The 23,742-nt window shown below is 42.0% G+C and overlaps 1 protein-coding gene across 1 annotated transcript in view; it reads left to right on the top strand.

Annotated features, from left to right (window-relative positions):
- diaph3 (diaphanous-related formin 3) overlaps positions 1–23,742 on the top strand; it is a 299,346-nt gene that overhangs the window by 48,137 nt on the left and 227,467 nt on the right. The window contains exon 6 of the mRNA XM_083557759.1: positions 7,243–7,376. Within this exon, the coding sequence (XP_083413885.1) occupies positions 7,243–7,376 (134 nt within the window). The remainder of the gene's footprint in view (positions 1–7,242; positions 7,377–23,742) is intronic.

Raw genomic sequence — 23,742 nt, 5'->3', positions numbered from 1 at the left:
CACATTTAACATAATATACACTGTTTGCCTCAGCGATCTGTACATTGCTGAATAATCCCCCCCACCGTGAGTGTTCTGGTCCTCTGACTCCATCATCATGACATTTACACAGCCATGTAATGACGCGAACATCATACGAGCATCATTGAAGGCACGCACGTGTTTGCCTTTGAAAGACCAACATTGTGACATTCCGGCCGAGCGGTTTGTTAATTATGGCGACCAGAGGACGCAGGAAGCCGGTTGATTGGACATTTGATGTTTTTGCCCTCTTTTACACCGGCCTCTGATTGGCTGGGAGAGGGACTGACATTTTGGGAGGCATCAGTGACCTGTCCTTTAAATGGCTGATCAATTCCCTAAGCATGTCTGACATTTGCTTACTAGCTGCTATTTTCCACTTGCATGTAATTATAGGCAGCATTACAGAGCACAGGAGGAGAGGAGGTGAAGAAAAAAAAAAAAAGAGAGAGGGAGAGAGACAGATGCTTCGTTTTTAACCTTTGCTGTTTCATCATCTATGTAATATACAGCTCCCAAACAGGACACTGATTTAAATCCCGCGTAGAGCCCGGTGATGCGTCCTGCTGCCAGGGTCACATCCCTCTGGAGTTATGGACCGTCTCTGGATCAGCCCTCGGGCTGTGCTCGTATAATAATCGTGATCGGACAGCAGGGGTCACTCTCCCTCTTTCTATGAATTATACATCGATTCAGCCTTCTGTTCACTCGCACATATGCTGGCGATGGGCGGGAACGCGTGCCAAATTAGAATCCCAGATTACGATCTAACGATCGGGGGGGGGAGTGCACTTTTTTATTTTTGAATGAGAGAGCTCACTGACTTGCTAGATGCTTATTGTTATTATTATTATTATTATTATTATTATTATTATTATTATTATTATTATTTTGAAACAAACGTTTGTCCGTAATTCAAACCTCGTTATTTAATGCGTTATCGAATAACGTGCCTTATGAGAACGCGATCTTCAAAGCGAAAACCTGGCAGTCATTATGCGGATAATACAAGCGTTACCTGAGGAGCTCTGCTTCAAGCTTTATTAATATCCGGCCTAATTGGCCTGTTGTCTGCTTGCGAGGGCTTAGCGCTAGCAGACAGCTCAGTCTGTAACCCAGGGCATGCCGCGGGTTGTTTACCCCACTACCTTTGATTCCTGACACGAACCTCGGCGAGCTTATCCGAGTTTCTGCTCTGTGCGCGTGAACATGAAGCCCTCCTGTTGCTCTTTTGGTGCAGCTAAGCAGCTCGGTTGTAAAGATCTGATTGGGATCTGAAGCTCAAATTCCTGGTTTGACATGCGGTTGTGGAAGAGGCCTCTGTTCTGTTCGATGCCAGTAATATAGATTCGGGCTTCATGTCGGCTGTATTTGTAATCCAGTTCACAAAGTTCTCTAGTAGGGAAGTCTCGAGGAAGACTTCAGCACAGGGTTGTGCAACCAAAACACGGTGTACCTAAGAGCACCCGGAGAATGTAGAAATGACACTCGCCGGTCATTATATTATTTCTTTCGTCTTTCCAATCTTTTCACATGCCTCCTCATATCCTTTGTCGGCTGCTTTCAATCCGTAAATTGGTCCTACTTACAAAAATGTTTGCTTTTTAAAATTCTTCTTGGATCCTTTCTACAGGCGACACAATGCCTTTTTCCCCCCGGAGTTAACTGATTCGCCTCGTGCGCCGTTCCATCATAGTCATCGCTAGCTTGTGAAATATCCTCTCTGTTTAATCAACTGAAGGTGTTCTTCCAGAGTATTAGAAAAAAATTTCTTTTTGTCATGGTATTGATCACAGGTCTGATTTATCCCAGCCGTCTCAGGTGGTGAGGAAGCACTATAAAGCTTCCAGAGTCTTTTCATAATATTCTTGCTGAATATTTTCCATCTGTCCCAAAATGCAATTAAATTTTTTTTGGTCGAGTCAGCGCCGTGTGTGTGTTCGTTCAAGCAATACAATTGTAAAATAGGTGGACACCCCCCACCCCCCCGAATCTATGGGTGGGTTGGTCAGAATCTCTGTGAGAGCTTGTGTGATTGGTTATAATCTTAGTGAGAGCTTGGGTGATTGGTCAGAATCTCCATGAGAGCTTGTGTGTTTGGTCAGAATCTCTGTGAGATCTTGTGTGTTTGGTCAGAATCTCTATGAGAGCTTGTGTGATTGGTCAGAATGTCAATGAAAGTTGGAGGAATTGGTCTGAACTTCTGTGGGAAATAACGATTGGTCAGAATTCCTGTTAAAGTTGGTTGGATTGGTTAGAGACTGTAGGAAATGCTGTAATTGGTCAGACCTTCTATTGGAAATGAGGAGATTGGTGGAATTGGTCAGAATCTCTGCGGGGGCTGGTGGGGTTGGTCACACATTCTATGGGAATGGAGATGGGTATATTTTTCAAGGAACATGTGATCTGCACAAGTTCTCATGCCATCCTCTACTCATAGTTATGGCTTTCCTGCTTTCTGTCGGTTTTAGTCAGACAGTCTATCTGAAATCGAATCTGATCAAAGATTCAGCATTTTCATTGAACAATAAAATGACCTTAAAGCAATTAAAGTAAATCATGATGATGACTGTGGTAGGATGTTGTACCGTGCATAGCACTTAATGCACATAACCCACTATCCAGTATCACCCAGATGATGATTGGATTATTTTTTTGATTTTCTGAGAGTCTTTTTGAGAGTTTTCTTCCCTTTTTTTTCCCCTTCAGCCACTAAAGATCTAAACCTTTTTGCTTTGCGGCAACATTCAACACATGATATTAAAACAGTTTAACCATGTTTGTGTTTGTAAGACAGATTGTGAATTAGCAGGTGTCCAGCATGCAGGTGTGGGGGTGGGTTTGCTGAGCGCTGAAACCTCTTTCAAAGACCTGGTGAGCTTCATCACCTACTTAATAGTGCCATTTTTTTTTTAACCAGGTCATTATTCGACCTCCACAGTTACAGTCAAGATGTCAGTGACATAACACCAGGAATATACAGTATGATATTCCTTTTAATATTGCCCAAAAACATTGACACGCCATCAACACCTACAACTTTACACTGAACTTGCCTCCTCTCCGTCACCCACACACCGATCTATTATACATGCTGTGGGCTATGGTTAGGTTGCTGCTTAGTCGGGGAATGACTGTCATAGAGCTCTATACTGGGACGATCCGAACGATACAGGACACATACAGGACTTAGCGGAAAACCCGAGAGCACAGGGAGAACGCAAATGAAATTTTCAAAGTTATCTGGATTAGAATGCCGCGCCTCGAATTCCAAGCGTGGCTTGAAAGCCGAAAAAACGTATTTCATCGTTATTTAAACATAGCTTGTTTTATCCTCCAGCATACTCAGATCACCTGCTATCATCTGATAGAGGGAAAATAAACAGACGTAGTAGGGGAGGAGGTGGACCAAAAAACAGGGAGGGGGCAAAGCAAATATTTGGTTTCCTGTTGTCACGAAAGCAGTCACTATGGTGACAAAGGAGTTCTGTGTTTGCTTAAAAAGGGAAGAGATGACCGAAGAAATGAGAGAGAGAGAGAGAGAGAGAGAGAGAGAGAGAGAGAGAGAGAGAGAGAGAGAGATTCAAGGGGAGTTATTATTTTGTTGGGAGCAGCTGCACCTCATGTACCTAGTGATTAAGACCTCAGTCTCCCATGGCGTAGGTGGTGGAAGAGATACTGCTCACAAGCCATGTGTATTATGTGAAAGGATGAAGCTGACCAGTCCTGTGGTGAAATGGCCTGCTTAGAACCAAAGCTCACCTTATTCTCGCTTCAAAAGGAGCACAATCGGCGGTAAAGGAAATAAAAGGTGGAAAAAAACAACATTTTCTTTTTAAGGCAGAAATTCAAAGAAACAGAAAATAATATTTTACCGTCCTACCACGTCAGGGAGCTTTTGCACCATTCTGTCTGTTTTGCTGAGGCCCAATTAGATTAAAATTGATACTTCTTGTTTGGTTTGGTTTGATTCGGTTTCACACTGCGCATAATTAACCAAAACAAAACAGAGCACAAAATAAAAAATAAAAAATTGGCTGAGGGACATGCTCGTTAAACTCTTTAATTTTTTGGTCAGAAAATACACCAGTGTTCGTTTTGGATGCAGACGACGTCTCGCTTTCCGTCTGGAGAGTCGCGTTTCCGAAGCTTTTGAGTAGATTCTTAGCATTTACTACAAACTCTGAGGGCTTTGGACAGTTTGGGTGAGTCTGTGCCCATGATCGCTTCAGATTCTTGTTTTTGACTGACAGGAACGGAACACGATGAGGTTCAGTTCGTTTCGAGATGCTTTTCTGCTCAGCCCGGTTGTAAAGAGTGTTAATTCGAGTTATATCTGTATCTCTATAGAATTCTGTTTATCCGGGCACATCAAACGGATCCGCCACTTTTGATCTCTTTCATAACGAAAAGATGGAAACACACAGAATTGTTGCTCACTGAATGTGTTTTTTGTTCTTCACACCATTTTGTCCTCGAGACACCGTTTTTTGAAAATGCAGACAATAAACGAACATCTCTATCAGTTAGAAAGCACTTCCACATACGATTACAACTCAAAATACTGGTTATAGAGGTTGTACTTTTGCACGGAGAGCGCTTAATTTTTTTCAATTGCGTTTCCAGTATAAACAAAGTGAAGAACAGCACAGTTGTGCCAGTTTGTGAATGATAGGCGGAGCCAGAAGAAATGAACCTGTGCATAATTTCTATTTATGAGTGTGCGCTTTTGCCCTTCGCATTCTCCAGCTCTGCCCTTCATTCACAAACCGGCACTCGGCCATGTGTCTGTTCTTTTGTTTACCAGTCCAAATATCCAGAACATTTCAAAAGTCTTTCATTCTGACCTCACTGCTTAGTTAACACTTCACATCTACAAAAAAATTTAAAATTCTATGCCACCCTGAGGTTTCTGCAGTCTGGTTTATTCGGGTTAGAATCATTCCAGAGACCACCTCCGTCTTAGAGACGTTCTCGGTGAAGTCGTAAAGGACCAAACGCTGCATATATGAAAGCACCGTTCGCAAAAATGGTCCTTCAGTACATTTTGGCTTGCTGTTCAATCTGTAAGTCAAAGTACTCACCACTGCGACATGAAGAGGAGCGAAAAGCTTTTTCTCGCACGAGGGGGTTCACGTTTTTCCTGCTCTTTCGCTTTCCGTCTCTCTCTCTCTCTCTCTCTCTCTCTCTCTCTCTCTCTCTCTCTCTCTCTCTCTCTCTCTCTCTCTCTCTCTCTCTAAGGTTGAAAGATCGGCCTTCTACACAAATCCCGCAAGAAATCAACCTCCTCCTCTTTGGGTTTTAGGGTCATAACAAAAAATCAAATCTGAAATCTTCGTGTCTACATTCGAAGCATCTGCTACATGCGTGTAACACATGATTTTGAACCACGTAGCCTGGGAGAAGAAACTGGGCTTAAGGAATTGTAATTTGTCCCCGTAAAGCAGAAACAAAGTAATTTGTTCCTGGCCACTGCTTCTATAGATAAAGCAATCTTTTACAGCGCATCTGCTTGTACAAATCACGCATCATCACATTCCTCATTAGAGCGCAGGGTCCGTGAAGACCATAACGGCAGATCCGAGCCCGGCCCGTGTCCCACTCCGGGTTTTTACATGCGTGTTCGGCTTATATAGGCCCGATGCTTTATTCCCAGCATGGGGAAAAGGAAAACATTCTATTGTGCTGATCAGTCAGGAAGTCTGCAGTTTGGTCGACTCAACAAGGTCTTTAATGATGATTTAATTTTTTTTTACCTGCGTGTTTGACCAATTTTCTATTAACAATTTTTTTTATTTACGTGTAAACATAATTATAGCAACATTACCGTAGTTACATTCTCCTTATGAGTAATTTGAAAAGCCATCTGGATAAGGAATGTATTTTTAGTGGACATGGCATAAATAAAGTGGCCAACACGGTGTAAATAAATGTAAAATAAATTCTCCAGTTGAATATCTTTGCAGAAGATCCTCCTGGCATATATTCTTTGGCGTTAGAATTTCATACCGCTAATGACATCATGCGTTTTGGCAATTTTACGCCAGTTGGACGGCAGAAGTGTTGGCTTTATTTTTATGGGTTGCTCAGTAGCTCCTGGTTCCACAACGTCAACTGACTGTATGAGACTGTAGAAAGGACACACTCCGGTGCTCATGGTGGTTCTCACTCTCCGGTGTTTTTCGTATTGTTTTTTTTAAGGTTTATAATCACACACTATCACCCAAATGACGATGGGTTCCCCTTTTAAATCTGGTTCCTCTCTAAGTTTCCTCCTCATACCATCTTAGAGTGTTTTTCATGCAGCAGTCGCCCCAGGCTTCATCATCAGGGATTAATACACATCATTCACTTATATTAAAATGTTTTTGTTCTACAAATTTGACGTTCTGTAAAGCTGCAGTGTGAAAATGTCCACTGGGAAAAGCGCCCCAGAAATAAACCTCTTCATTCAGACCGTTCTTCCCGTTCATCTTCGTGTCTTTGTCTCGATTGCTGGAATAAATTAGTGCTGTTTTTTTTTTTTTTATTAAACATCGCAATACCTCGAGAAAAAAACAAAACAATCGTCTTTAAACCTAAATTAGAATTTTTTTAAATCCCTTAGCAGTAGGTTTGGTAGCATACTTTAAAAAAAAAAAAAAAAACAGGAGATCCTCCGATCCATTGCTTGTTTCCTTCTTGTTGGTTTATAACCACCAACCGGCTTGCATACAGAGCCTCCATTCTTACTTACACTCTCCATAGTTCAGCAGGTGGTGCGCCAGTAATAATGGTCCGTGGGGAAACACGGTGCTCGTTTCGGCCATTTAATTATATATATTCTGATTGAATTATAGATTTTAATGCAACTCTGATTTCTAATACAAAGGTTGTGTACTCGGACACATTACAGTGTGCCCCCCCCCCCCCCCCAATCTCTTCATTGTTTTGATCTGTCCTAAAGGCAATGCGACTTCTCTGCACTTTTCATCCGTATCCACAGTCAATTCCAGGCTGATGAGTAATGGTGTAACCACGCAGCATACGGTTTGGTGAAATAAATAAATGTTGGAGAGCGAACGGTTGAATTTGGGACGATGGAAAGTCGTGTACGGACAGTGTTGTGTGTTTAGATCATAAAAAGGGATGACAGGTGACTGACTAATCGTATAACTCCTCTCTCTCTCTCTCTCTCTCTCTCTCTCTCTCTCTCTCTCTCTCTCTCTCTCTCTCTCTTAGGGCAGTCTGAAGAGCAGCAGCCATCAGATATCTCCTCAAGAGTTTCTCAGTGAACTGAAAAGTGGGGCGACTGATGAGAGGCTGTTTGCCTGCCTAGATTCTCTCAGAGTCTCTCTCACCAGCAATCCAGTCAGGTGTGCACACACACACACACACACACACACACACACACACACTCAAACCTGCCATACTGTCCTGCCATCTTGCTTTAGACTGTTTGTGTTATTCAGTGGTTTGATAATTCAGAACGTGTACGAACTTTCTTTCTCACACACACACACACACACACACACACACACACACACACACACACACACACACACACTGCCCTTTCAACCTTTCTCTGCCCCCCCTTTTTCGACATTTGGCTAATATCTAACTCCAGTGCCGAGTTCCACGGGCGTTAGTTTGCCGCCGCACTTCACGCTGTGAAAAATTAATATGTAGCGCAGATGGGTGCGACGCTGGAGTCTCTCTCCCCTGCCTCATAATTGTTTGATGTCGATCACGACAGGCTCTCCTGCTGTTTGCCCAACATTCGTACCACAAACATGAACCAAGCTCCTCCATGAGGTGGGGTGATTAATACAGAAATAATTACAGCTTTTGCGGCGATTCAAACTACCTTAAACGAAAACTTGCTTTCAAGATGCAATTTGCACAGAAGGAGGTCTGATAGGTGTGGGCTTCGGGGGAACAAAGAAAAAAAAAAAAACCTTAGATTTATTTATTTTATTTTGTTTTTATTCCTCAGGGTCTGTTCTAGTGTTTCTTTTGAAGACTTCATTTCTCCTGTATTTATTAAAAAAATCCAATTCATTACAAACTATTAAAAAAATGTCTCATACAAATAAAACGATACCAATGGGATTTTTTTTCCCCACCATGTGAAAGCAGGGTTGATCATGTTTGTGCTCCTCACAATTTTCTTTGTCAAACAAGGTATTTCAGCAACTTTGATCACAGGCGATCGCGTGTGCCGCGTGCGTTTGTACGGATAAAATTATCACCTTCATTTGAAGTTCATTTGCCCGACCGCGCTAAACACCGTGGTCAATTTATTTTATTTTTCTAGCCGGCCAGCATCGGTCATCTTTAGAACAGGATGAAGGAGTCAAGCTGCTTTCATCCTCTCTGCATCCGTGATTGGAGTAATTCATGGAATGTCATGATTTCTATTAGCACTCCTTTCGCTGTTTAAACACGTCCTTTTTATTTATTTTTTTCTTCTTCAGTGCGAACAACAATCAGCGTGCAAGGCCGGCCCCCTTTTAAAGATCAGCTATTACTCCTAGTTTGTGCGCCTCCCGGTTTTCTTCCACTCACAAGGTTAAAAAACTTCACGGAAAGCTGTTCAGCAATCCAATCTCTCTTTTAGCATGCGCCGTCCGGCTTCTAGTGCCACTACAGCTACGCGAAGCTGGCTCTGCTCTTTTGATTAATCCACTTTATTTCTGTCCCGTCTGCTGATTAAAGTCCGCAGTGTCCTAGAGACAGAGTTCATTTAGTTCGCTTGCTTGTTATTCATCTCACAGCGACGACGCCCAGCTCGCAATGTTGCCACTGTTGACTCAGTCGCAGAAAAAATCTCTCTGAACATGAATGCATGTATATATATGTGTGTGTGTGTGTGTGTGTGTGTGTGTGTGTGTGTGTGAGTGAGTGAGAGAGAGATATTGTGTGTATTGGTTCTTTGGGGGGGGGGTTGTACCTAATTGGAGCAATTTTCCAGCCTTTGCATGTGTCTCTTCAGATTTTTTTTTAAATATGTTTAAAATATAGAAAATCTTTAGAGGGAAACTTCTTGGACTATTCATACAGCAACCGTGTCCAAATTCTGCAGCCAGTTTTAGCTTATGATCTGAAGAGACAGATGGCAAGGAGCTGTGTGTTGTGCCTTTTGAACTTTTGGATCCAGATAGATAGATAGATAGATAGATAGATAGATAGATAGATAGATAGATAGATAGATAGATAGATAGCGAGACATGCACAGACAGACAGATATAGACAGGCAGACAGACAGAGGTAGTTGGATAGATAGACAGATAGGTAGATAGACAGACAGACAGACAGACAGAGGTGGACAGACAGATAGACAGATAGATAGATAGACAGACAGAGATAGATAGATAGATAGACAGACAGACAGACAGAGGTAGATAGATAGATAGACAGACAGAGGTAGATAGATAGATAGATAGACAGACAGACAGACAGACAGATAGAATTAATGTAGCAGTGCAAACTTCACTATGTGCCAAAAGTATGTGGACACATGACCCCTTCATTTGCGGACATTTGGCACAAAACTGAAGACACAATCAATAGAATCCATCTGAATGGTGTAACATGAGAATTTTAGTTTTTTGAAACTACTGTAAGAGGCTAAAAGCTGTTCCAGTATGACAGTGATCTTTTCCACAAGGTGATGTTCATGAAGGCATGATTACAGCTTTGGGGTAAATTAAATAAATACAGTAAAGGCGTGTCGGTCAGGTCATGCTTTTACCCTTATATGAAATGTATCTTAGTATTTCAGTTATCTGGTCGTCTTCTTCCTCAACCAGCATGATTTAGTTTGAATAGTGTGTTGAGCTCTAATCCTGTTCCCTTCGAAAGTCTCATCCCCAGGTCCTCCCTCCAGCGGCCAAACAACAAACAGTTTTGTAGACTTTTCTGGCCACAAGCTTCATGACGGTTTGAAATCTGTCCGTCTGTCCTCATTCCATCGTCCGCTTTCTAAAGCAACACATTTCCATCAACTGAAATATACATCAAGAAATCCTTTAGTTCTGTTGAAGCTGAGAAAATGAGTCACATTTCTGACAGCAGTAGTGAAAGCGTATGTAACATCTGCCACGTCAGTGTTTCTGTGAAAGTTCTCTTCTACATGATTTTTTTTAGCCCGGCTCGAGAGATTAAAAGATACGAAATGCAGTTATTAATCAACTGATAAATTCTGTCCAATGAATCTTCTAAATATGCAAATGCACGTAGACATCTTAGATCTCTCTCTCTCTCTCTCTCTCTCTCTCTCTCTCTCTCTCTCTCTCTCCTTCCCTTTTTCTCTCTCTTTCTCTTTCACACACACATTGTGTTTGCATAAGAAGTGACCTACAGGCCAGATTTGTCATTAGTGCCTAAGTTCAAAAGCTAAGCCATATTCGATTCAAGATCATTAATACGCAAAAAAAGAAAGAAGAAGAAGAAGAAAAAGAAAGATTTTACCTTTTCATTCGGAACATATACTTTTATTATGACGAAGCCTTCACCCTTAAGACTTCTTGTGCATCCAGAAAGAAAAAGGCTGCCTTTTCTAGATTTTCCTTCAGGGCCCCAAACACAAACACAAACACAAACACAAACACAAACACACACACACACACACACACACACACACACACACACACACACACACACACACACACACACACAGGCATAATACTAGCCCCTTCCGCCCCTCATGCAGAAGGTATGCATTTGATGTTTTATTTATTTTTTCTTTCGATGCTAGATAAATCTTCTTCTCTGACTCGGGTTCCACCTCGTGGCACGTGTCTTATAAACTCTAATCTCTCCCATGTACCAATTTAAAAATGTTGACAGCCCTGACAGGAAGAATATAAAACCTCGTCAACGTCAAACCGCGCGTTTAACCGCCCGCCGGCCGAGGTGACGATCGTAGCATCTGATGCCGAGTTTTTATTTCTCTTCTCTTCTTTTGCGGAGTCGTGAAGTTCGCGCTGGAATTTTACACCTTACGGGAAAAAGTTTTTTTTTCTTTCAGCCATATGTGGTTCTTTGCCTGTTATGAACACAAACTTAGAGGCACACTGGACGTCTCTGGATGCAGCTCACTTGAACTTGGAAATGTGCTCCAGCTCTGTATATTTCTGTTATGGGTTGGAAGATCTTGAGCGACCTGCTGTGGAGCTCTGGGCTCAACCCCACTGAACACCTTCAGGATGACTGTGAACGCTGACTGCAGCCCAGGTTTCCTCACTTCCTCCTACATCAGGACCAGACTTTACTAACTGGCTGAATGAGTCACTCACAATCACACTCCATAATCTAGTGGAACATCATCTCAGAAGAATGAAGGAGAAGAATTCTTTTCTTTTTTTTTGTTCTGTTTCTCTTAAATTTTCTGTTTTATTTTCTCTGTTCTTTTCCTTTTTTTCCTTTTCTTTTCTCTTCTTCTCTTTGCTTTTCTATACTGTTACTTTCTTTCCTTCTTTCTTTCTTCTTTTCTTTTTCCTTTTTTTTCTTTTCTCTTTCTTTCTTTCTTTCTTTCTTTCTTTCTTTCTTTCTTTCTTTCTTTCTTTCTTTCTTTCTTTCTTTCTTTCTTTCTTTCTTTTTCTTTTTTCCCCATAATTCTGATATTTTCCCTTTTTTCTTTTCAATGCTTTTCTTTTTATTTCTTTCCTCTTTTCTTTTTCCTTTTTTTCTTTCTTTCTTTTTTTTTTTTTTATTTTTTTATAAGGCTTTCTCACACATACAGTACACACTATTCACATTTACCCACTTTCTCTCTCTCTCTCTCTCTCTCTCTCTCTCTCTCTAGTTGCATGTCCTTAGTCAGAGGGCGTTTTGGCATTGGACCATGGCCAATGTGCAGAAGAGGCGTAATTTATTCCTGTATTCCTCTTTTCCACACGGGCGAAGTGTCTGATTGGTCTTGTGAGTGATGTTTCTAATACCTGCCCATGTTACCATGAGTGACATTGATTTCTCACTGACGCCTTGGTCTTTTCATTTCTCTCTCTCTCTCTCTCTCTCTCTCTCTCTCTCTCTCTCTCTCTCTCTCTCTCTCTCTCTCTCTCTCTCTCGGTCTCTCTCTCTCTTTTTTAATATACGAGTTTAGTACTTCATCCTCAATCACTGAGCTGAATGCTAAATGGTTTTGAAACGACACCTGTTCAGATTTGGCTTCATCGCGCTCCACTGGTCATGACTGGTTAAATATTGAATATGTTGCACCTAATGAGGAATGGGCCCAAATGGATGGACTTGATGATGACCTTTTCTTCAATCGTTCACACCTTCCCCTAGATTAGAGCACCATCTCGTCTTCAGAATGGCTTTTCAATGAGACCAGACCTCTCACCTCTCGCTCTATGAAACAAATTGGGTGAAGAAACAATCTCTGCGGCGAGTATCGGAGCGCCGCGATCGCGCGCCTGCAACATTAGAATCGAATTTTCCCCCAGACGGGAATTCACGTTCACGCCATTGTTTTCCTACCAGTTAGAACGGTATAAGATTCCCATCAGATGCATGGGATGTGGTCATGTGCATCATCTTCCCAAAGCACTACAATTAAAATCTGACTCTGTTTGCCACATATCGCTAAATTAGCAAGAGGACTCGATTTTCAGTCGTTTCGTCTCAGTCAGACAGCGAAAGGAAAGAAACTCGGTCTCTGGGCATTGTAGAGAAATGGTCTCCTTGAGCAGTCCAGAACAAGAAAGCCATTAACATGTGCAGAAGTCCAGAACAAGCCAGCCATTCTCACATTCTTTGTTTTTTTTCCTTTTTCCCTCCCACACTCTCGCGCTGAGCATTCTTCCTCATTTTCCCCTTTTACCTTGGTATCAGATGTGCTCTGTCCTGCCGAGTATGACGGAATGTAAAGTGGGTAATTTTCCCAGAGCCCAATAAAACTCGTTGTGCTCCTGACAAAGAAAGAGAGCCGTCTACACAAATGTGTTTTGATTGTCGGCGTCATTGTTGTTTTTGTTGGTTTTTTTTCGGTCGTCATCTCCTCTCTTCCTCTATACTTTAACGCTATCGTTTATTTTTTTTCTTCCTTTTTCGAAAGCTTATTCTCCCGCGTACGTGCGACAGGGCCGAGTTCGCGCGGCAGGCGACCCACTCCAACCCGTTTGAATACATTTGGCTATGAATAGAGTGTTATACGGGGTGTCGTTGTATTTAGCATGACAGTGTTTAAGCTTCGCGCGACAACATTCTCTGTACGTCTGGCACCTCTGCTGCGTTCGAACGCCAGCCCGAGGACCCGCCTGCTTTTGTTTGTCTCTTCGCTAGTCGGGTGTTTATCAAGAGCATATCTGACTTGTTGGAAGGTGAGCGTTAATTGCTAATCAGTGTCAAACAACGAGGTGTCGCGATGCGCGTTATGACGAGGGTAGCGTTCGCGACTTACAACCATTTTCACATTCGATTCCGGATTCGTTCGGGGTCGCAACAAGCACTGGGTTGTTTTCATGCGTTGCTTTGCACAATATGGACATCGCTATTGTAATAGGGATGAGTTTTCTTTAGGCCATGTGCAGTTCTTCAAACTGGAACCACACATCTAGAGGATGGTGGCATGTGGTAGCATGAGATTTTTCCTTCACTTGAGCTAGAAGATTCGAAGCTGTTCCAGCATGACAAGGCCCCTGTGCACAAAGCTCCAGCTCCATGAAGATATGAGTTGGTAGATGTTTAATGTGGTCTGCTGCAGAACTCTAATAGTACCTGACTTTACTAACACACATGTGGCTAAAAGAACACAAATATTCCAAAAAAATCTAGTGGAACATCATCTCAGAAAGACTCGATATGGAACCGGGATGCTCAGAAAGCCTATATAAATCTGAGAACCAGGTGCCCACACACTTTTGTCCACTGGTGCATCATCTGTAATCACCTCATCACAATTAGACTCGTGTGCTCCAGATGGACACGACTGATTGTTCTTCAACGTGGCTTTTCGTCTAAAAATACGGTTAGAAACGCTGAAGATTCTAAATGAGCCAGATTTCCAAGAGGGTGTAATAATCATGATCCCAACTGCTCCTACTAATAATATTGTTCGTTTCCTGATTTCTGCCGACATCTGAAGAGAACTCCAGTACTCGAGCATGCTGAACCTTTTCTGCCCCTCCAGGGTCATTTCTATATTATTCCACAAGAACAGATTAAAGCTGTAATTGTGACATTTATTCCGCTCGGCTTTACTTCCAAAGACTAAAACCGAAGGAAAAATCGATGCTTCAGCAGACTACAATAGAGCAGAGCACACCTGGCATCACCTCTGTGTTTGAGGAGAACATTCAACTCGTAATTTCTCATTTCCAGGCTGTAAAAGCCACAGGATGCCCAAGTCATCTTTTTCAACTTCAGCCTTTCCAACCCCCAAATTCCTTTTCCTGGCCATGGAGTGCCGGCGATTGAAGATGGCTGTAAACGGTATACAGCAGTTTATTGGTTTTAGTTACGTTGTATTAAGTTTATTGGGTTTGGATCAGCTTACGTGCAGCCAAAGTTCTTGGTAAAATCTATAACGCACGGTTCCTACCTACACATTTCGGGAAAATGTATTTGAATAAATTCCAGGTCCGGAATAGTTTCCACACTGAAACGTCTTAAAAACGGTAACGTCCCTCCTTCAACCCGCGTCATTTCCGCCTGACGTTTATTTACTTTCCGGCTTTTAAATAAAAACGTTTTAGTGTGGACATGGCCGAACGATTTTTTTTTCTCTGGGTGAATTTCACATGAACGATCCTTCTGTTGCTGTAGGATTGAAGGGATACGGTTTAAAAAATGTCATTTATAAATGAATAACTTTGAAGTTTTATTACATGGTTTGGTGTTAATTTGTATGAGGCACAGTAGCTACAAACCTCCCGCAAATATTTGCCGACATAATAGCATACATCGGAGATTGTAACGCATGCGTCAATATTTCAGATGTTAAATACGGTCCTAAAAATCTTTAGGACCGTATTGGATATGTCTGGATAAGTGTGGAATTTTGAATCATCAACGTTAGAGCCACCAACATGCTTGTTGCTTAGCTAAACGCCATAGATGTTTGCATGCTGTTTTTTCCAGGGCAAAAAAAAAGTTGCATAAATGTTTGATGGTTGCTATAGTAACCAGTAGCATCTCAGACCCGAAATGCGCCACTCACCGCAGCTCTGATGATGTAATAATAATCTGTCGCATATACTGTATATCGAACAAATCTGATGGGATTTTAAACAGATTTATGATCCGTGAACTAGGAGACGAATCGATCCAGACGGGGTTCAGGTTCACGACGAGGTCAAATGTCTGCAATAGATATTTTATTAGTGTCTTCTTCCTGTTTGGGTGATAATTATTAACAAGAAGGACGAGACTTTTCAGCAGGTGAGGCGTCTCTGCCGAAACCACTGCTGCCAAGTTGGACATTTTACGCCCCCAGTTCAGATCCTGCAGCCGGTTCCGAGTGGATCTCTGTGGCGTTTCAGAAACTCCTGCTCTGAGAGCTGCTGTGGCTGTGGACGAGATGAAACGGAGTCAGTGGTGCTGCTTTGGCGTGGAATGTCTGAGAGCCCGTCACTCTCAATAGCGCTTACTGTCCCTTTGGGTTTTCCCTTCAGAGACCAGCTGCCCATGTTCTGCCCCCAGGGGGGTCCTGCCTGCACCTACATGCTGCCTTTCGCACTCCGTCAAACTAACTCTCTCTCTCTCTCTCTCTCTCTCTCTCTCTCTCTCTCTCTTTTTTTTTTATATGTATCTCTTCTCAACACTCTTCTGGTGCCTAAAATATGAAGAAGGAAATGAAAAAAAGAGAAGAAAAACAGTCTCTGCATTATAATTAAATTTTTTTGGATTCCTTAATTAATTAATTTTTTTACACTATGTGGAGCTGCAACTAACGATTATTTTAATAATCGATTCATCGGACGATTACTTTTTTTTTGTTTGTTTTTTTGTTTAATCGGATTGAAAAATGCAAAAGCCACACTTTGGACTTTTCGATTTCGATGTCACATGCTCATGAAGAGGGTGCGACTAAACTACATTCAATCCCCAATACCTAAAATTTGTATTGGATGACTAGAAGGAAATGTTTGTTGGATTCTGTGTTGATGGTGCAAATGTGAACATAAGAAATTGGAGAAAACTGTTCGCTAAGAAATGGTAGATTAAGATATTTCTATTGGAAATATTGAGAATGATTTAGACTGAAAGTGTTGTTCGGTTGCATTGTTCATGCATTTCATGTAAAAAAAAAAAACCCAAAAAACTTCCCGATGATGACTAAAGCTACGTCGACTGCATCCCAGGCCTCCGTACCGCAACTACAGGCTCACACAAATTTCCACAATCTTCCCAGAAGAGTGGAGGTTCTTCTAAGTGAAAATGGCGACTACAGTTGGAACGGGAGGTTAAAAAAGTGCGCATACTAATCTTATATTAAGGTGACCACAAATTTAACATTAATATTCAACACGCTTGCCGACATTAACAACCTCTGTGACTGGTGATAAACCGATAACTCGTAAATAACGACATTTTATACTACAGCATAGCCGGATTGTCTAATCAAGGACCATTTCCCTGTAACAGCGGCTCGAAATTGATGTTTATAATAACGTGCTCGTTACAGTGCTTTATCGTTCCTATAGTGACAAATCGAACTTGTGTGGCGGACAGTCCACGTAATCTAAAGGCTAATATTAAACCGAGAGAGCGTTTAACAAAGAGAAATGTGTACGAGACAGGGGGTAAGTCTTCAGGGAGACTCTTCAGGACTTTCCAGTTCCTTAGTCACCTGACAAGTTGAGTCTTTTTGGTCTTATTACCTTAGAGAGGAAAAGAAAAAAAAATATCGAAGCTGTGGAAGGAGGTATGGTTTATAGCTGCTATGATGCAACCGATAACACGCAAGTTTTTCCATTCCGGTTCAACACCAACATCATGATGAAGGGACAGTGTTTGGGCTTCTTATTTAAATTAAAGGGAAATATAAAAGCATACAGAGCTACAGCTATACACATTCTATACACCTGTGTGCTTCAGGAAGAAGCACAGATGGATGTGATGGTCATGTTTTTTGACCAATGAGCAAACAACATCTTGAGAAGAAACGAGGAAACCAGAGCAGGTTCCAGACTTGCCATCCTTCTGGTGATCAAGAGTCAAGGGGTTATGATGTAATGGTTACGCCCCAACAGCTGTACGGTGGCAAGTCAGACACAATCGAGTTTGTTGAACAGGTGTTCTAATTACATCCTCATTCATTGAAACCAAGTGAGATTGCTCAATAAAGAAAGAATGCGCCTCAGATCTTTCCAAATCATGCACGTCCAGTACCATACTACTTTTCTTTTATAAGTTTACTGACGGGTCTCACCCTCTCTGAAACTTCCTGTGCGCACCATACGGGGCCGAGACATCAGTGCACAAAGCATAATTGTATTACCCCGTTGTGATAAATGGCACTGACAAGCAGGTGGAAATTGTTTTTCTTTTGATATTATATTAAACCTGACCTTCAGGTTTAAGGCTTCAGATTTGTTATTTTGGCAGAACATAATAGCATGTGTTGGAACAAACTCAATATGCTATTCAGGGAGAGCTTAAGCTCTGACTTTGTGACACGGCAAGAATACAAACCCCGCTCAGGCCGCCCGGTCTGCCTCTCCACTTCTTTCCACCACCTTTCCTATTCATTATCTATGACAAGGGCTCGATTCTACCCACCTTCCAGAATTTCCCTTCATTTCCACGGAGGCCCGAGGGCGAGACACCGAGAGCCGATATCAGATGCGACTTTGTTATTCACGTTTTTATTTTTTTTTTGGTAGTTGTTTGTTTGTTTGTAACATTCAGATGAACAAATCGTATCATCGGACGTCCCAATCTGCAGAGCTTCTAGCATTAATTGGTCTTGTATCTGATTAAGGCGAGCCTGGCAGTTTTCACCGGAGCCGTTGCCAAGTTGTCAGAGCTCGCAATTAAAGCCGTAGAGCACTTCGAGATGGGCGAGAGTGCTCGAGTGAAGAGAAGGAAATAGAAGGCCAGCGAGACGGTCGAATTTAAGACACTGTGGGTGCTACTGCGACACGTACGTCGACTATAGTTTGAAAAGAAAGCAAAGGAAAAGAGGAGTGGTAGTGTAGAGAGCTCAGGCCTTGGAGACTTGAGTGAAAATGAGTAGGCGTCGGTGGGCCATCAGCGAGTCTGATGATATTCATTCCCAAGAGCCACACGAACTCCCACGACTACCGCTTGTAATTTATATCTGTTAATTGTGATCACAACTAAACAATCAGGACAAAATAACGTGTGAATCGGAGTTTTACGTGGTGGAAATGTCATTTGTGGTAGCTAGCGTGGATGCAATGAATATATATATATATATATATTTATTTTGGTTCATAAAAAGCAAATTGTGAACCTCAAATTAAAAGCAATTTGGATTCGGTGACTATTCAATTGGCTGTTATAATAACCTCAATTCTTCTGGGAAAATGTTCCACAAGTTCTTGGAGTGTGTGTTAGTGGAGATTTGTGCTCATTTAGCCAGTTAGTAAAGTCGGGTTCTAATGTAGGAGGAAGTGAGGAGGCCTGGGGTGCAATCAGTGTTCACATTCATCCCGAAGGTGTTCGGTAGGGTTCATACAGAAGCGGCTATTGAGAAACGCGCGTCGTGGGAAAACCAATCCCACGACTTGCCGAGACACGTAGTGAAGTACATCACCAGTACGCGCCAGTCGTTTTTCATTCTCACTTATCACGTGCACCGAAGCCAATTATATGCAGGCACGTATTACACGTGTGAGAAGCACATTTTTATGTATATTGTTTATGTCCAGGTCAAATAGAAATAAAATGAGTCATTCTGCTCTATAGGAGGCCACTCAAGATCCTCCATGTTCATGGTCTTATAAAGGGAGAATTTGATGTTATCGCATTCAAAGACAATTGTGTGCCTTCAAGTTTGTGCTCCCGTATTTTATGAAACACATGTGGCTGGAAAAGTCAGGTGTCCTATTACTTTTTCCTTCCCATATAGTGTATAGTATACGTATATATTCTGCTGCTGGTAGAACGAAGTGCGAAAACAAATGCGTTGTTCAGACATGACTTGTGCCGGGATTCGGCTGCAGTTAGTACAAGTCCCAGACAAAGTGATTGATTCGGTTTGTGCTTGCTCATACGGCTAACATAATGCACAGTGTCAAGCTCATGCCGAGGAGCTAATTCCTTCTCTCGCAGCTTTCTTCTGCGCACCGATACGCTTCATGAAGGTCTTCTGTTTTTCTGGCACAAATAGATGCGTCTTAGTTATGTGTAAATAAGTCTGTATGGCTTGGTGCTTATGATCAGACGGTTACCTCACTCCCAGCCTTTCCCCAAAATTTAAATGCCATCTACCCGTTCAAGTTCTTTACTCATGTCATGACTTGCGCTTCAGCTCTTCAAATAATTTCCCGTTTTCTTCCTCTGAAATAATTCCACTGTGATCTCCATTTCTCCACACGACTGTCCTGAAACCTCCCTGGCTGTCTAATCCATGGTACCTTTCCTGATTTCTGTCCTTGTCCATGGTCCTGATGCCTCAGCGGAGCTTCCCTATGAATGAACTTCACAATTGTTATTCCTTCCAAAGACGAGTCAGAACGGGGACGTGACATTTAGTAAGAGACGTTCGCTTCCAACAAACAAAAACAGGACAAGATAGATAGATCTCTCTTCTTTTTTCTCAGAGGGAGGAAACGCTCTACTGCATTTCTTTTTTATTTTCCCTACGACTACAAAAGCAACACTGTAACGTACTTTCCTTGTAGGCGGGCATTTTATTGGGACGTCGCCATTTTCCACAACATGCGAACCAGCTTGCTGTGATAAGTGATGTAAATTTTCCTCCACCAAACATCACAACCGTATTCGCAGCGGTCTGTGGATTTAACAAGCGCGCATGCCTGCATGTTGACTGATCGAAATTAAGTAAAAGAAGCACCGTTTTGTTTCTGATGCTGTGAGCGTCCACGTCGCTTTGACATCAAGTCGTGGATTTTAAAAGGACCTTTGAGTTGAGAGCAATATACTCCAAGTGGTAGCTGCTATACACTATACGGACAAATGTTTATGGACCCCTGAATGAAAGCTTCGTATATGCTTTTAGAACATCCCATTCCTGTTATAATAACCTCCACCTTCTTAGGTTCCACTAGATTATGGAGTGCACGTTTGGAGTCCAGGTACTGATGTAGGAGGAAGTGAGGAGGCCTGTGGGGGCAGTCAGTGTTCTAATTAATCTTGAAGGAGTACAGTAGGGTCGAGGTCAGAGCTCTATAGCAGGACTTAGAATAATCACCTATATACAACTGAGTAGTTGAGGATTAAGGGCCTGGCTGAAGTGTCAGTTTGGTAGTGGTGGGATTTGGACCTTCATATCAGTAGTCCAACGTCTCACTCAGCTATCACTTCAGCCAGGTCCATTATGACAAAACCAGCTCCAAGAAGATATGCTTTACACAGGTTGAAGGATGTGGAAGTTCTTGACTTCTAAAGCTTATTGAATGATTTGGAATGCTGACTGCACCCCAGACCTCCTCACCTCACCCACATCAGCACCTGACTTTGCGACTGAATATGCACAAATCTCTCCAAGCACAATCTAAGAACACCTAGTGGAACATCTTCCCAGAAGAGTGGAGGTTATTACCACAGCGAATGAGGACTAAATGTGGAATTGGTTACTCAAAAAGCACAATCCAATTTTATGGTCAGGTGTCCACAAGAAAAAAAAAACACATCCAGCTATTGTGGTTTTAAAGACTTGCAGGAAAACGGCTCTTCTGTAATAGTTTACAGAATATGGGATATCAAACTATTAAGGTTTTAAAGGGTAACACCTTTAAATAGAAATTTGTGTGAATTTGTGTGTGTGTGTGTCCCACACAGGCGACTTCAGTGTGTATATTGTTCCTCAGGCTTTTCCCCAGGCGCGCTGAAAGCAGCCTCTTTAACTTTTCAGCCTCAGGGCTCTGTGTCTGTGCGTTTGTATAAATACATACTGGGCTTGCCAAGTATATCTTTTTTTCTTTTTCTTTTTTTATTCCAGATTATTTGTCACAGTAATGGGAAAGGAGCATGACAAGCGATAGTTTTAATAAGCAGTTATTTCAATTAAGCAGTGCCTGTTCTCAAAACCTAATGGCTTACTGTAAACAGTCATGCTGTCATTTCCCTTCCATTCTAACCACTTAAATAAATAAATAAATAAATAAATATCAAAAAACCCCAAGGAATTTGTAATCAGCGAGCTTCGTGTGGTCAGAAAGCATTGTAGAATCCCTTCGTTATACGGATTTAAGCAGCTCTGTCTCTCCTTACCTTCGACTTTATTGATGCCGGACACGGCGCTATCGATCCAGCCCAGCTCGGATGGAGCTCATTAAAGTAGCTCCATGTTTATGTCTTCGGCACCGGGCTTCGTACCGGCATCGCGCGAGCGCGCCGGCGCCTTTCTCATCAGCATCGCGATAGATTATCCCATCATCTTTCTGGCTGCATGCTGAATAATAGCGACGCTTGATCACCGAAGTCGTTTCGCTGATTAATTGTGCAAGATGCACTGTACGGGGAAAAGTTTTTGGACACCGGACTATTGCCGTTTTAGGTTTGTGTTCTAATAACCTTCTGAGATGATGTTCCACTAGATTTTTGGAGTGTGCTTGTGGAGATTCAGCTACTAACTCGCATACTGATGTTGGTGAGGTGCTTCAATTGATCCCATTGGGTGTTCCATAGCTCTGTAGCAGGCCATTCAAGATCTTCCAAACCAATACAAAAACTCCAACAGTGCTTTCGGTCCCCTGCAAACCATAACGTATCAATCTGTCTTTACATGATACCAATTCATAGGTTCAGAAGAGACATGTTCAGTAAACTTGGACACTTATGTGTCCACATTTAGACCCCTTTTCCTTACAATAAACGTCACTCTGCTGGGACGATGTTCCACTAAATTTCGGAGTGCACTTGTGGAGAGTCAGCTACAAAGTCAGGTGATGATGGAGATCAGGGGTGCAGTCAGTGTTCCAGTTCATCCCAAAGGTGTTCAATAGGGTTGAGGATCTGAGCTCTATACCAGCTCATTTAAGATCTTCCACGTATTTCAAACTACGGAAACCAGATCTTCATGGAGCTGGATCTTTTGTGTACAGGGGTATTGTCACATCCAAAGACAAGTCCCAATACTTTAAGGCTTTACTTCGTCCTTGAATCGCCTCATTTGTCCACATACGATGCAGAGCCACTTTCGTCTTTCCTGGCAACTGGCTACTGCACATTGACTCCTGAATACCAAAACTCCAATTGTGCTTTCGGTCACCTGCGTTTTTTTTCTTTTCTTTCTTTTGAAGATTAATTCTCACTCAAAGAACATGCACCGATGCAGAGCCCTTTTTCTTCCCCTCGCGGGTTTTTATATACAGACTTCTAAATTGGCACCTCACAAAAATGCTTTTTTTTTCTCTCTCCATAAAGAAAGATCTGATTACTCAATGTGCACTGGGGTAGGTCTGACTTATCTGAATGTCTAATCCAGCTATTTCAGCCTCATTTGGCCTGCAATTCAAACAGCTTATTGAGTTTCTGTTTGCTGCTGTCTCCTCTACAAGAGATTGGGTGCACTGGGTTTGGGATCCTGAAGGAGGAGACACTAGAAAAAGAAATGGGTGAATGGTTGATCTTCTGCAGCTGAGAAATGAGAACTATGTTGTTGTACACGCATCATTGTCTGTATATTTTCATGATTTTTGTTTCATCTTTCAAAAAAGGTTTATGCTTCATTACAAACATTTTATGCAATTAAAGATAAACAATTTATTCACATAGATTCAGATAGATTTGCATTTTCACACGCTTTCCTTCTACTGTCAGCTGGAAGATTCTACCTTCACATGAACGCCAGCTTTAAGTTTAATAGAACTAATTTTTTATTTATTTTTTTTACTAACATTAATAAACATTAATTAGCGGACCCCCTGCAGGGCAGTGGCTGAGGGGATTTGTGTTTATCCAGGTGCAAGAGCATTAGTTTGATCATGTACTGATGTTGAGGAGGTCTGGGGCGTTCCAGTTCATCATAAAAGGTGATGATTGATGTTACATTCACGGTATTTGGCAAACGACTTTATTCAGAGTGATTTACATTTTGAGCTACAGGTGAGAAGCTTTGGGGTTAGGGGCCTTGTGCAGGGGGGTTTTCTATTTCAACCTTCACATCAGTGACCACCATTTGGTAGCTTCAAACTTGAAGAACCACATGAGATTGTGATGGTCAGGTGTCTACAAACCTTTGGCTGCATTTTAAGCTTATATACTCTTATATACTCTTTTTCTTTAGTATCAATTTTATCGTTTCTGTATGAAATTGTTCTAAACTGGGAATCCCAAAGGGAATCTATCCGTCTATCCAGATGTGTTGGTTTCCAAGCCTGTACCACTTGAGCTGGAGGATTGAGCACCAATGTTTGCGACTTGGCGCGTTCTAATACACACAATGTGACCGAGTACGAAGCCTCCTGTTAGGACACTCAGCCAAATAATGTTTATTCCGGGTTGTTGTCGGATTTGAGCAGCTTGTTCGTGTCAGCTCTGTTCTCCTTTTCAAGATGACAGACTGAGTCGATCTTAGAGTCCTGAGATGATTTCATGCTGAGCCTATCAGAGTTAGATGGAGTGTCGTGTTCTAGT

Source organism: Silurus aristotelis (genome assembly GCF_946808225.1).
Source record: "Silurus aristotelis genome assembly, chromosome: 13".
Lineage (NCBI taxonomy): Eukaryota > Metazoa > Chordata > Actinopteri > Siluriformes > Siluridae > Silurus > Silurus aristotelis.
The sequence above is the reverse complement of the archived record's forward strand: the minus strand, read 5'-3'. Positions and strand labels throughout refer to the sequence as shown.